Raw genomic sequence first — 12,478 nt, 5'->3', positions numbered from 1 at the left:
CGCACATAGGAACTAATTTTCCTTTCGGGCGCTCCACCCGGAAGATAAACACTGTTGGACCGCTAAACCGGCTGCAGAATCGTCTGAGCCACCGATAAGATTTCCCTCTTTAGAGATGTTTGTCTATAAGATTACCTATGATTCTCACTTCATCTTTGGGAAATTTAAAAAAAAATCCGAATTCGACTGATCGCAATGATATACCGCATCGGAATGTGTAGGGTCGTTAAGCAAAGGAAAATTATTGGCTGTTTCCTTGGCTAAAATTCCACCCCGCTTACGACGCTTTTTATGTGAATTCCGGTCTTGATTAAAACAAATAATCGTTAGGTAGTATAGGTGTGTGGTTTTCTTTTTAATGGAGTGACTGCACTGCTTGTTAGTCAAATTTTCTAGATAGATTAAACAGCAGAACAATTGTATATCCTTCCCGTTTCGTACGTCCATACTTAATTACTGTTAAGTCCGATATTCCTCGACCAACAGGGCAGTTAAAAGGCACTGCTGGGATTCGAACCCAGGATCTCCTGTTTACTAGACAGGCGCTTTAACCAACTAAGCCACAGCGCCGCGCTTCGACGTAAAAAGGGGGGCAATAAAGCACAACTCTTATATTAGGTGGGCGAAAAACCATTATTTCTGAATGATTTTAAAAAAAAATAAAATAAACAACAAGACTTGTTTGGCTGCATTACAGTGCTTATATGCCGTCCATACTGGATTACTGGATACAACATTTAGCATGTTGTATAAAATAATGAGCTGTAGTCCTTTAGCTTGTCAGCTGTTGTTCAAATGCGAAACCTTTAAACTCCTTCCACAACATACAGGCTACTGTATATGGCTACTGTAATAAAGATGTATGCAAATTGTGCGAAGGGCAACTTGGATAGGTAATATCGTAGCCTATGGGCAACAATATCTATGTGTATATGTCGTCAGTGGTGTAGGTCTGCAGGTGCTTTTCCATTTGGTTTGGTAAGCATGTACGTGTCCTGTGTCTTGTCATTTTCAGACTCAGCATAGAGGAGCAGATTTTCCTATCAGGAGGTGGTGCCATGACTCCTTGGCTTCCAAGCAAAAGACCACTGTTGAGACCACCACAGCAAATCTGGCCTTTCTACTGACCATCTGCTCATTCTGCTTTAGAGGCACCCACCATAGTTTGTGGCATCAAATGTGTGCATGGATGTGTACATTAAATGGAAAATTATGATCTTTTGCTTTAACAAAAGCTTCCAAATTTGAGGCTCAGCTAAAATAATAATAATATCATGATGATGATATCATCATCATCATCATCATCATCATCACACTAATAAAACATCACACAAGTCAGTACCTTCTTATATCTTTATCACTACAGTTTATGATCTGGTTTTTATTCAAAGAGCACCTGACAATCATGTCAACCCATAGAGGTCCACCAACTCTCCAAAGATAACTTATGAAAGCTAACATCTCTTTTCAATACTCAATAAATAACTTTTTGTTTTGTTGTTGTTGTTGTTGGGGGGGGGGGGGGGGCTTTAAATCAAACAAACAACAAATGCAAACAGAGCTTACAATATTTCTGACCAAGGCTAAACAATAAGATGCTGAAAACTACACCCAAGTTTCTTGGACAGAATCAATCAGCCTCAGTTTGGTGAGATAAGTGTCTTGGCCTGTGGGTCAGTGTTCATTCTACTCTTTGGTCTCGTTCTCGTGAGTCATGTCCCAGGTGGGAGATGAAGGTTGCTGCAGCACTTATGCGCCATCTAGTGATCAGAAGATCTCAGCAGGCTATCAGATGGCAGGAGAACTCAGAGAACCCTCATCTCCAGTGTGTCAGCTCAAGCCTAAATATATTGATGAGAATTTAAAAAAAAATCCGAATTCGACTGATCGCAATGATATACCGCATCGGAATGTGTAGGGTCGTTAAGCAAAGGAAAATTATTGGCTGTTTCCTTGGCTAAAATTCCACCCCGCTTACGACGCTTTTTATGTGAATTCCGGTCTTGATTAAAACAAATAATCGTTAGGTAGTATAGGTGTGTGGTTTTCTTTTTAATGGAATGACTGCACTGCTTGTTAGTCAAATTTTCTAGATAGATTAAACAGCAGAACAATTGTATATCCTTTCCGTTTCGTACGTCCATACTTAATTACTGTTAAGTCCGATATCCCTCGACCAACAGGGCAGTTAAAAGGCACTGCTGGGATTCGAACCCAGGATCTCCTGTTTACTAGACAGGCGCTTTAACCAACTAAGCCACAGCGCCGCGCTTCGACGTAAAAAGGGGGGCAATAAAGCACAACTCTTATATTAGGTGGGCGAAAGACCATTATTTCTGAATGCTTTTTTAAAAAAAAACAAACAACAAGACTTGTTTGGCTGCATTACAGTGCTTATATGCCGTCCATACTGGATTATTGGATACAACATTTAGCCTGTTGTATAAAATAATGAGCTGTAGTCCTTTAGCTTGTCAGCTGTTGTTCAAATGCGAAACCTTTAAACTCCTTCCACAACATACAGGCTACTGTATATGGCTACTGTAATAAAGATGTATGCAAATTGTGCGAAGGGCAACTTGGATAGGTAATATCGTAGCCTATGGGCAACAATATCTATGTGTATATGTCGTCAGTGGTGTAGGTCTGCAGGTGCTTTTCCATTTGGTTTGGTAAGCATGTACGTGTCCTGTGTCTTGTCATTTTCAGACTCAGCATAGAGGAGCAGATTTTCCTATCAGGAGGTGGTGCCATGACTCCTTGGCTTCCAAGCAAAAGACCACTGTTGAGACCACCACAGCAAATCTGGCCTTTCTACTGACCATCTGCTCATTCTGCTTTAGAGGCACCCACCATAGTTTGTGGCATCAAATGTGTGCATGGATGTGTACATTAAATGGAAAATTATGATCTTTTGCTTTAACAAAAGCTTCCAAATTTGAGGCTCAGCTAAAATAATAATAATATCATGATGATGATATCATCATCATCATCATCATCATCATCATCATCACACTAATAAAACATCACACAAGTCAGTACCTTCTTATATCTTTATCACTACAGTTTATGATCTGGTTTTTATTCAAAGAGCACCTGACAATCATGTCAACCCATAGAGGTCCACCAACTCTCCAAAGATAACTTATGAAAGCTAACATCTCTTTTCAATACTCAATAAATAACTTTTGTTTGGTTTGTTGTTGTTGGGGGGGGGGGGGGGCTTTAAATCAAACAAACAACAAATGCAAACAGAGCTTACAATATTTCTGACCAAGGCTAAACAATAAGATGCTGAAAACTACACCCAAGTTTCTTGGACAGAATCAATCAGCCTCAGTTTGGTGAGATAAGTGTCTTGGCCTGTGGGTCAGTGTTCATTCTACTCTTTGGTCTCGTTCTCGTGAGTCATGTCCCAGGTGGGAGATGAAGGTTGCTGCAGCACTTATGCGCCATCTAGTGATCAGAAGATCTCAGCAGGCTATCAGATGGCAGGAGAACTCAGAGAACCCTCATCTCCAGTGTGTCAGCTCAAGCCTAAATATATTGTTGAGAATTTAAAAAAAACAACAAAAAAAAAACTATGCACTTATAAGGATGTGTGCATTTTTGCAGTTTCGGGAGACGCTGACGTGGGTTTTCAAAACATGACAAATATAGAAATGCAATTATTGTAAAATGAAGAAATTGTCTACATTTTTCAGTACATCAGAATGGCGTCACCAATGCACTGCTGCTCCATATGGAGTTTATCTGTTAACTTTGGCCATGTCTATGAAGGCACTGTATTAAAAAAGTCAGCAAGTGGATGTTTGTGCCACTGCTATTTGCAGATGTTCTTAATAAAATCCAGTTGTTGAACTGAAAGCAAATTTCTGCTGAATGTGCAGCGAATATGCAACAAATATTATTCAATATCAATCCAAAGGAATTTTTGAACTATTATTACAGAAAAACTGTGCATCATTTATATTGTTAATGAATACTGTGTATATAGTATGAATTATTTAAATGTTAATCAGTGCTGTGTTTCACGTAAAATGCCTCTTTTATAAGATATATGCTTCATATCTTTACTCTTCTTTCAGTGACAATGACTGCATGAGAAACAAGTGCGTTCAAGCTTCCAGCAAAGGGAGACACACCGATCTAACCTTAATCTGATACTATAGCTCTATACCCCTCTCCCTCCCTTTCATAAGTCTTCCACGGATTACAATAGCAGGAGCAAAGTGTAGTCCAGTTTAGTCTGCAATATGCTGGAGGGGGACAAAAGGAGGGCATTTTAATGGTTTAACAAGCCCGTCCAGGGAGGACATGGGGGAGGGGAGGGAGGCTCGGCCCGGACTGATCAACCTTTCCAGCCGTAATTACAGTGCAGTGCTTCAAATACCTTTTTTTTTTTTTTTTACTGCCTTTTTCCATCCTTTAGTCATAGCCCAGTTATTCAGTGTCTGAGCTCCCTGAAGCCAGATAATTATGGTGAAGAAATGGTGTTAAACACTTCATAAGTCAGGTCAGAAGGGGTGGGGATGGACTTAAGGGTGTGGCAAGAAGGCGGATGACAAATACAAAATCCCCTTTCAGTTCATCTATCCCTCACAATGTTTTATTTGTTTTTTTTGCAACAATACAGGGATTATTTCAATGTGGACGTCATGAGCAGTGTAGTTTGACACTTTCTCACTGTCGCCCATGAAGTCAGAAGGGCTTTATATGCGGTGGATGTATTATTAAAGTCACTGCTTTAGTATGCTCTCATCTTTTACAAAGGTTATTATTTTACACACAAAGATTCTTGGACCCTTTTTGGCCCCGACACTGCACTGCAGTGCACTTTTATTGAACAAAATAGATGAAAGAAAACTCAATGGCAGGGGTACTTGAAAAGAATGAGAATGGAGATCAGTAAGGAAGTGGGGGTCTTGTACAATCAAGGTCGGTATATGTCCAAGGGTGTCTGTCTGCAGGGAAGATAATGGAGGGCAGGGTGTCGCCTGCAGCTGCTGTGGCCCCTTGACCTGCTGGGGAAAGGATGAGGTTGCTCCATGCTTGTTTTTGTGCACACTTACTAACCCACTGTGTCAGTTCAATATAATCCACACTGTAAGCTTCTTATCTTCAGTCCAATTTTGTGGAAAAGGAAGCACCAGAGCAGATTATTTGCAATTTGTCCTTAGATCAGCCCCCAATGTTAGCTACCCTCACTAGACCTAAAGTTATTATTTTCAATGAGCATTTAATAAAAGGCAGATATAATAATTTCTTTTGAGTAGTATACATAATCAAAATATAGCTCATAATTAATTAAGTAATAACTGCATCTGTTACGGTTTGGTCACTGTGGACAGAGTTTACCTTTCTTTGATGTATCTTTAAAATCCACGTGTCTCACCCCTGACTCTCCCTGAAGTCCCTGACATCTAAATATGATTCCGACTACGATTCCCACAATGCTTTTAAAGCAGAAAGACGGTATGACGTAGCAATTAAACCAAATTACCCTTGGGTATTGTAGTTTTAATATAAAGACTTAGCGTTTTCTTAGTAATATCGACAATGTTTATGGCGTAATTTATGATCAACAACACGAAAGTGAGGTTCAATTTTTTGTTCCCGTGTTTAAATCCATTTTTACATTAATATCGTGAGTGCATTTTAGGAGCGATAGTTATCAAGCCTACAATTCCCAGGCACCACTGTTTTATTGCGCATGCGCAAAGAGCAGCGGTAACCGTGCTTGTGCGGTGGAGTCACGTGGAGACTGTAGAGTACTACTCTTCGGTCCTCTCCAAACAGACTGTGAGCATTTAGCAATCTGTCTGTCTGGGCGCCGCTTGGTGCTAAACTGATTCATGTTGTTTTTGAGTCAACTGTCCCTTTAAATAAGACTACTTTGTCGAAGAATGAGCGATAACGATGATATCGAAGTCGATAGTGACGTGAGTATCACATTTCCATATGCTTGATGTTGTTATTTTGGCTGTTGGCGATTTAGCTCAACTAGCGCCCCAGTTAGCGTTAGCTATCGAAACCAATAAGCTGGCCACTTGTGCTTTTCTGTTTCTTCTGACTATTCTTATCGGGATTCCTGCTAATTTTTTTGAAAGGGCTTCAACATATTATATCACAGAATTTCGCTAACCTGTCAGATTTGACTTATTTTTTCCTGACCCTCAAGAAACGGTGAGGTTTGCGAAAGACTTATGGCCACAATTGTACTTTTTGTTCTGTTTCTTTGCAGGAAGACTCACCGAGATACAACTGTTTGGTGCGTAATGCTGGGGTATTTTGTCCAATGTCGAGAAACGATGCACCGCCGTTGCACAGTTGGTTCATTCAGCACATGAGGCTTATCAGTTTGGCGTTGACACGATTTGCAACGTTAGATCACTCCGGCTTACTGCCATAGTGAAATGAAACGCGAGGCTTCTATTTTCCGCTTAGTGGGGCGATTCTGTTAATGTTTTAAATGGGCTTAAGTCGCTGCACAACTGCGTCTTTTCCCGGAGCATTGGAACAGCTTGTGGGCATCAGCGTTCGCGGTGCATTTGCAGGGTTTCCCCTCGTATGTTGGTGGCCATAGGGAGATGGTAACACGGCGGCTATATTTAGACCAGTACTTTATCCCCGCGCGTTTCTTCGCGCAATGTGCACGTTTGTGATCGGTTCGAGGCGTTCTGCCGCTCGGCGACGATCGAACCGGTGGCTTCGGATGGTTTTTCCCCGAGCCGGTCGCTTGGCACGACGGGGGTTCCGCTCCCTGCCGGCTCTGCACGACCCGCATCTAGGTCATCCGCTGAAAGAGAAGCCGCTCACTTTTACGCCGCAATCGTGATGATGCGGAAGAAACGAGGCTGTTGCATGTTCGGAGGAGCCGCGCCTGTCTCGGACGAGCCTCCCTGACAGGAAGGGCTGCCGCGGGATGTTTTCCTGTATTGAAGCCGTGATTAGGAGCCAGCTCCTCTCTGCAGGCCACTGAAGGACCGGCAGCCTCAATAAATGACGTATAGCTGCATCGCATATCAGCCAGAAAAAACCAGCCCGCACGACATGCGTGATGCTCGACATACCCGACAGTGTCTCGACGGAGGACAAGTCATTTTGATGCTATCTAGCATGAGGGCACGGTTGCAACATAACCTGATGTAGGTCCTGCCTTTACCCATTACTAAAGATTGCATAAGGTGCGGGGGGGTCCTGTGTGTTTCCTATCTGGATCAGACGCATCCATCTGGACGTTTTCCCTATCAATGTCATCTTAAATTGGTCATATGGGGCTGATTTCTCCTCTGTTGATCTTTACGCTTACTTAATATGCCTCCCAGAGGCTCTGCTGGGTTCTCTTGATACTGTAAATTTTCCTTCACCACCTTATCTTTGGAAGTGCAGGTTTGTTTTTATTTAATTCTGGTTCCCAGGAAGTGAGTGGCCTCTGTCGGGTGGTCCAAGTGTCACCTGGGATGGTTCTATCAGGGGGACAGAAGTGATAAAAATACAGTTGTCAGGCTCTGGTTGACTGAGAGATGGCGGTTGAGGGCGGGAGGTGGGGAGAATGAGATGACAGGAGAGGGAACGCTCGGGAACGCTCCTGGATTTATTGCCAGGTTATGGCAGTCTTGGCCGTCGGTCTGGCCCCTCCCCTCGCTGATCACACAGTAGTCGTGATCACGTCAACTCCTGCATCCAACTGGGACTCGTCACCAGAGAAGAATGTGGTTATGCGTCCTCTACATTTAGAAATGTAATTAATGTTCCCACCTTGAGTAGTTTGTTTTTCCTGTATGACGAAGATCAGTACTGATTATTCACCACTCGTGTGATTGTGCTAAATAGAATCATGGAAACAGTCGTTTTACATTCACTAATAGCCTTCCTGCCGCTGCGCTGCTAGGATTTACCTTTACACCCTGTAATATTTATATTGGGTGAATAATTGGCTGTCTCAGTTGCGATTGTGAATTTGCACAAATATGATCAACCCTGTGTTTATTGACACGAACGCGCACACAATCGCTGCAAAACACGCGTTTTCAGGTTCCAGATTTCTTTTTCTAGAGGTGCCTGTTAGCTTCCAAAATGGGAAACGCATGTTTTTAAATACTGGTGTTGGCAACGTGGACCTTAAAATCTGTCCTGTCAGTGTTTAAACACATGATGTATGAACCCTTGTGCTGGAGGTCAGACTTTATTTAGGTGTTTATACGACAGGCGTGCACCTTTATTATGCGTCAACCGGCTTCCCATTTACTGTAGCGAGACGTCTCACTGGTTGGTGCACATGCCATCCAGTCCAGTCACGTGTGGGTTTACGCCAGTCGTGAGGGAGGGAGTGGACTGGTATTATGCATCATATCAGGAGTCATGTGGTCAGGATGGATTCCCTGGGATGGTTTATAGCTTTGGAGCACCGCCGCACAGGAACAGCTGTTGGTGTTGGAGCTTATATGATAATATAGATCTTTAGTCCGGTGCCTGTGACAGAGTTGTTATTAGAGACGCTGTTGGAAGCGAACTGCAGCTTGGATTTGGTTCATCAAGCGGCCCGTCGAACACCTCTGACGCCTGTTAGAACCTGTGTTGCGATCTGGGCGCAACGTGAGTCAGAAACCCAGTCGGTGACTTGTGCCTCCCGAGCGTCCGAGGCCTTGTCAAACGCCGCTGATATTTCCGTCATGCATTATATGAAGGGTGACGATCAGCTGAGCTGTGGGGCTCTGCCTCCATTGGCTGCTGGACTTAATGTTCCAGCCTGGCGACGGCGTGGATTAGCCCAGAATCACGTGTGATTGGAGGCTGGAGTAGTTTGGCCTAAAAACAGGTCGGACGACTGCAAGGAAACCGGTCGCTGTGGACAGTGGCAGTTTCTCCCGTTCAATTAGGATATTTGCTTATATTGAAAGCATTGATGGACAGCTTCATATCTGGTGTTGGGTTGATATTAAAGCCCGTTCGTGACACATCATTTGAAGAGCCGCTCCATTTCCTCCTGTATGGAAATGGGAGAGAGAAACGTGGTGCTGGGGGTTGGGTGTAATCAGCCTTGTATAAATAAAGGATGGGGGGTGAAAGCTCAGCTCGGCAATTAAGTGGCGATAAAACCATCTTTTTTACACCGCATATAAACAGAAACCTAAATGTTGCATTGGCATCAGCAATCGGACTCTTTGCTGTGACCTTTGAACTTTAGCTCTGGAGCTTCTGGTGTTTACAGCGGCTGGGGCAGGGAGACGGATGAAGATGGAGGGGAAGTGCTCGCCGTTGTCAAACATGGGATCGATGGGAGGATGGCGCTCGCTGCGTCTCGTAGGTGGACGTCCCACACATGTGGCGCCCCCCCCCCCCCCCCCCCATCCTCCTCCACCCGCTCGGTCACACAATCCTCTCGTCCGTCAAGGGCTGCTTGCATTCGTCTGGAAGGTCATCGGGTCGGTCAATTGGATGATGTTGACATCTGCACACAGTAGACTTTACTTTAGTCATGGTTAGTGTATGAGGTCATAGTTCATTTACATTTTTATGTAAAGGTCTGCTTCAAAATGTTGTCTCTGGGGTATCGGACAATACCCAACACGGATCCTTTTTATGGCGCAGTATTGTCACCGGAGTAAAAGTCCACCGTCCAACAATGTCAATGACCCTAAACGCACCGCCAGGAGAACACAGGAGGGTTTGAGGACAACCTTAAAATGGCCACAATGTTATTTAAAAAAGCTTAAATTAGTGCCAATCACTGTGTTGATGTGCAGAACACAGAACGACGCGCATACACAGTAAAGGGATTAAATGATCGATGCTTTGTGGTACAAACAGGCTGAACAGAGAGCAAATGTGGATTGGAAATGGTTTCTGTTTGCTTTGGGATGTTAAACATTGAATTACCGGTAAGTTCACACACGCAGCCTTTGCTTTAGCCCCGATGAGTTTACATTGTTTGGACACGGATGCGTTTGGAATGTTTACGGCGGTTTGTCCTGTAAAGGCGGCAGAGCAGCTGGAGCAGAGACGCTGGGACACGCTCCGTCCCACCGACGCCGCTGTGCCGCTCGGCTGAAGGCCCTGTGACTTTTGTTATTACAGGCAGACAAACGGGCACACCACAATGCACTGGAGCGCAAGCGTAGGGACCACATCAAAGACAGCTTTCACAGCCTCCGGGACTCGGTACCGGCCCTGCAGGGAGAAAAGGTTAGTACGGCGCCGAGCCTGGATGGTGTTGGTTCAGGTTCCTTTTATTCTCCCGATGAGACGAGCAGGCCCGGACTGGTAGAGTCTGAACGCTCAGGCCAACAGCAGGAAGTCATTATGAGGACAGTTAGACCTCTCTTCCTGTTGTGGCATCAGTGGTGCTAAAGCATTTGGTGTTTTACGTAACCGGAGACAGTCTCGTCCATCACGCCACAGATTTTTACAGACATCAGCCCATTACACGTCGATTAGATTCCAATTTAATGACACATCTTTAATGTTTTGGGCTTTTGAAGGCACATTGGTCGCTAGTTTCTTAAAAGATGGTGCCAAGCTTCTGTATTTTTACCTCTGAGCTGTTAAGTTTGCTGCCTTTGTGTGAGTTGCTGTCAGTAAATGTAAATGAAGCGTCCCGGATGTGTCTCTACCAGGCATCTCGAGCCCAGATCTTAGACAAAGCCACAGAGTACATCCAGTATATGAGGCGGAAAAACCACACGCACCAGCAGGATATCGACGACCTGAAGCGGCAAAACGCACTGCTGGAGCAGCAAGGTACCTCAGGCGGCCCCTCCTGGTGGCCCCCCCCTCATTTTCTGCCACAACCACGGCTACTTTTGGCATCTGGTTGATTTTCCTCTCTGTCTTCTGGTCACCTGGTCTTCAGTCCGCGCCCTGGAGAAGGTGAAGGGCTCCACTCAGCACCAGGCCAACTACCAGTCGTCTGACAACAGACAGTACACCAATTCCAAAGGCACCGCCGTGTCAGCATTCGACGGGGGCTCCGACCCCAGCTCCGAGTCTGAGGCAGAGGAGCCTCCCAACAGGAAGAAGCTGCGGGTGGAGGCCAGCTAGAGGACTTAAGGGCGTTAGAAACCTGGCCCAGGCCCGGGCAGCAGGGCTCAAGGGCGAGACAGAACGCTGCAGAGGTTCACTGCCTCCTCCCTCTTTCATAACAGCGGCCACCCTCCTCAACCTCTCGAGCTCCGGCTGAGAAATCAACGCCGCCGCCGCCGCCATGATTGTCTGTGCTCACAGGAAGTCAGCAAGGTGGAAGGCGCCGCTTCAGTCCGCTGAAAGAGCTTCAGATTCCATCCCTTGTCACCCCCCCCTCTATCTCTTCTCCTTGGTTCTCCACCATCAGCCTCCACCGTCTAACGTGGACAACTCAAAACCCCAAACCAGGCAGCTTGGCCACTTAAGAACTTTATGCTTTGTTGTACCCTCTGTAAAGCCCCTCCCACTCCCTCAGGTGTTTATTTTTTTTTTTCTCGGGGAGGAGGTGGAGCACGCCAGGTGTACTCCTCCAAGCACTGCTATATTATATATATATATATATTTGTTTCTTTTGTTATTCTTGATACAAACCCGTTTAGACACACACACACACACCTAGATAAATTATCCAGAAGTTTACCTTTTTAAAAGACAAGTTTGTAGCTGACTTTTTCCACTCAAGAATGTGATGACACGTTGCAGCCGACATTAACGCGATCTCCACCTCAGGCCCACTGGATTGCAGATGTTTTCAGACCTGTTTGTTAGAAAAATACGAAGTGAAACACCAACCCTTTGATGAAATTGATGTTTTGAAGGAGAATATTCCTTAATAAGCTGTATTTTGTCCTTTAGCTTTAAGTAGTGAACTGCATTAGGTGGCTGAATATATTTGGCATCTCGTTTTATATATTTAAAAAAAGCATTAATTGGGTGTTTAAGGTCAAAAGTATGTTATGCATTTTGTAGTAATCTCACAAGACTGGGAAAAGGTCCATTTGTCAGTTTTTCCTTGGTGGTATGAAATAGGAATTGTCAGAGGTAGATGAAGGGAAGCAAATGAAGCCCTTGTTGATGTGATTGTGCTTTAAAGTTAATGTTGAATTCCCCCCACCCCGAGGTTAAAAAAAAAAAAGCGTTATCTAGGAAATGTGTGTGTATGTATATTTCAATTTTATTTCCATTTAGAGGACATAATTAGTGTTAAAGGGTCTTTGTCCGATTCCATTCCATGGAAATTACAAGTATGTTGTACATACTGCCAACAATTGTCTTGCAAGTTGAGGCCTACCTTTACTATGAGACTATAAAATAAACTATTTTATCCTTTAACCTGCTCCTGGTTTATTCAGCGTTCACTGTTGTGGAGGACCGGACGTGTGCTGGTGCAAACACTTCCTGGTTTTTCTGGTTTCCACGGATGCGGGCAAGAACCGAAGAAAGCAGCTCTCGTCTTACACGATGACGCTCGGCTGGTGAGCGTCGCTACGGAGTTGTTGCACGTTGACCCACA

The 12,478-nt window shown here is 44.4% G+C and overlaps 1 protein-coding gene, 1 long non-coding RNA gene and 2 other non-coding genes across 5 annotated transcripts; 2 read left to right on the top strand and 2 right to left on the bottom strand.

Moving 5' to 3' along the window:
* Nucleotides 1–496: 496 nt before the first annotated feature.
* trnat-agu (transfer RNA threonine (anticodon AGU)) lies at nt 497–570 on the bottom strand. The gene has a single exon. It is a non-coding gene; the product is annotated as a tRNA-Thr (tRNA).
* Nucleotides 571–1,873: 1,303 nt separating this feature from the next.
* On the top strand, nt 1,874–2,928 carry LOC130516167 (uncharacterized). The gene is made up of 2 exons (XR_008947375.1): nt 1,874–2,315; nt 2,710–2,928. It is a non-coding gene; the product is annotated as an uncharacterized LOC130516167 (long non-coding RNA).
* On the bottom strand, nt 2,194–2,267 carry trnat-agu (transfer RNA threonine (anticodon AGU)). Its single transcript has one exon. It is a non-coding gene; the product is annotated as a tRNA-Thr (tRNA).
* A 2,817-nt stretch (nt 2,929–5,745) lies between the features above and the next one.
* max (myc associated factor X) lies at nt 5,746–12,297 on the top strand. Of its 2 annotated transcripts, XM_057016353.1 has the most exons (5): nt 5,747–5,942; nt 6,245–6,271; nt 10,081–10,188; nt 10,620–10,743; nt 10,856–12,297. In XM_057016353.1, the coding sequence occupies exons 1-5, from the start codon at nt 5,907–5,909 to the stop codon at nt 11,041–11,043; spliced, it is 483 nt and encodes a 160-aa protein (XP_056872333.1). In that variant the 5' UTR covers nt 5,747–5,906; the 3' UTR covers nt 11,044–12,297. The 2 variants fall into 2 exon arrangements, with proteins under 2 accessions (XP_056872334.1, XP_056872333.1); XM_057016354.1 differs by lacking the exon at nt 6,245–6,271 and having other exon boundaries at nt 5,746–5,942.
* The last annotated feature ends 181 nt before the right edge of the window (nt 12,298–12,478 follow it).

The sequence above is a fragment of the Takifugu flavidus genome, chromosome 19 (genome assembly GCF_003711565.1).
Source record: "Takifugu flavidus isolate HTHZ2018 chromosome 19, ASM371156v2, whole genome shotgun sequence".
In the NCBI taxonomy this organism is placed as follows: domain Eukaryota; kingdom Metazoa; phylum Chordata; class Actinopteri; order Tetraodontiformes; family Tetraodontidae; genus Takifugu; species Takifugu flavidus.
The sequence above is the reverse complement of the archived record's forward strand: the minus strand, read 5'-3'. Positions and strand labels throughout refer to the sequence as shown.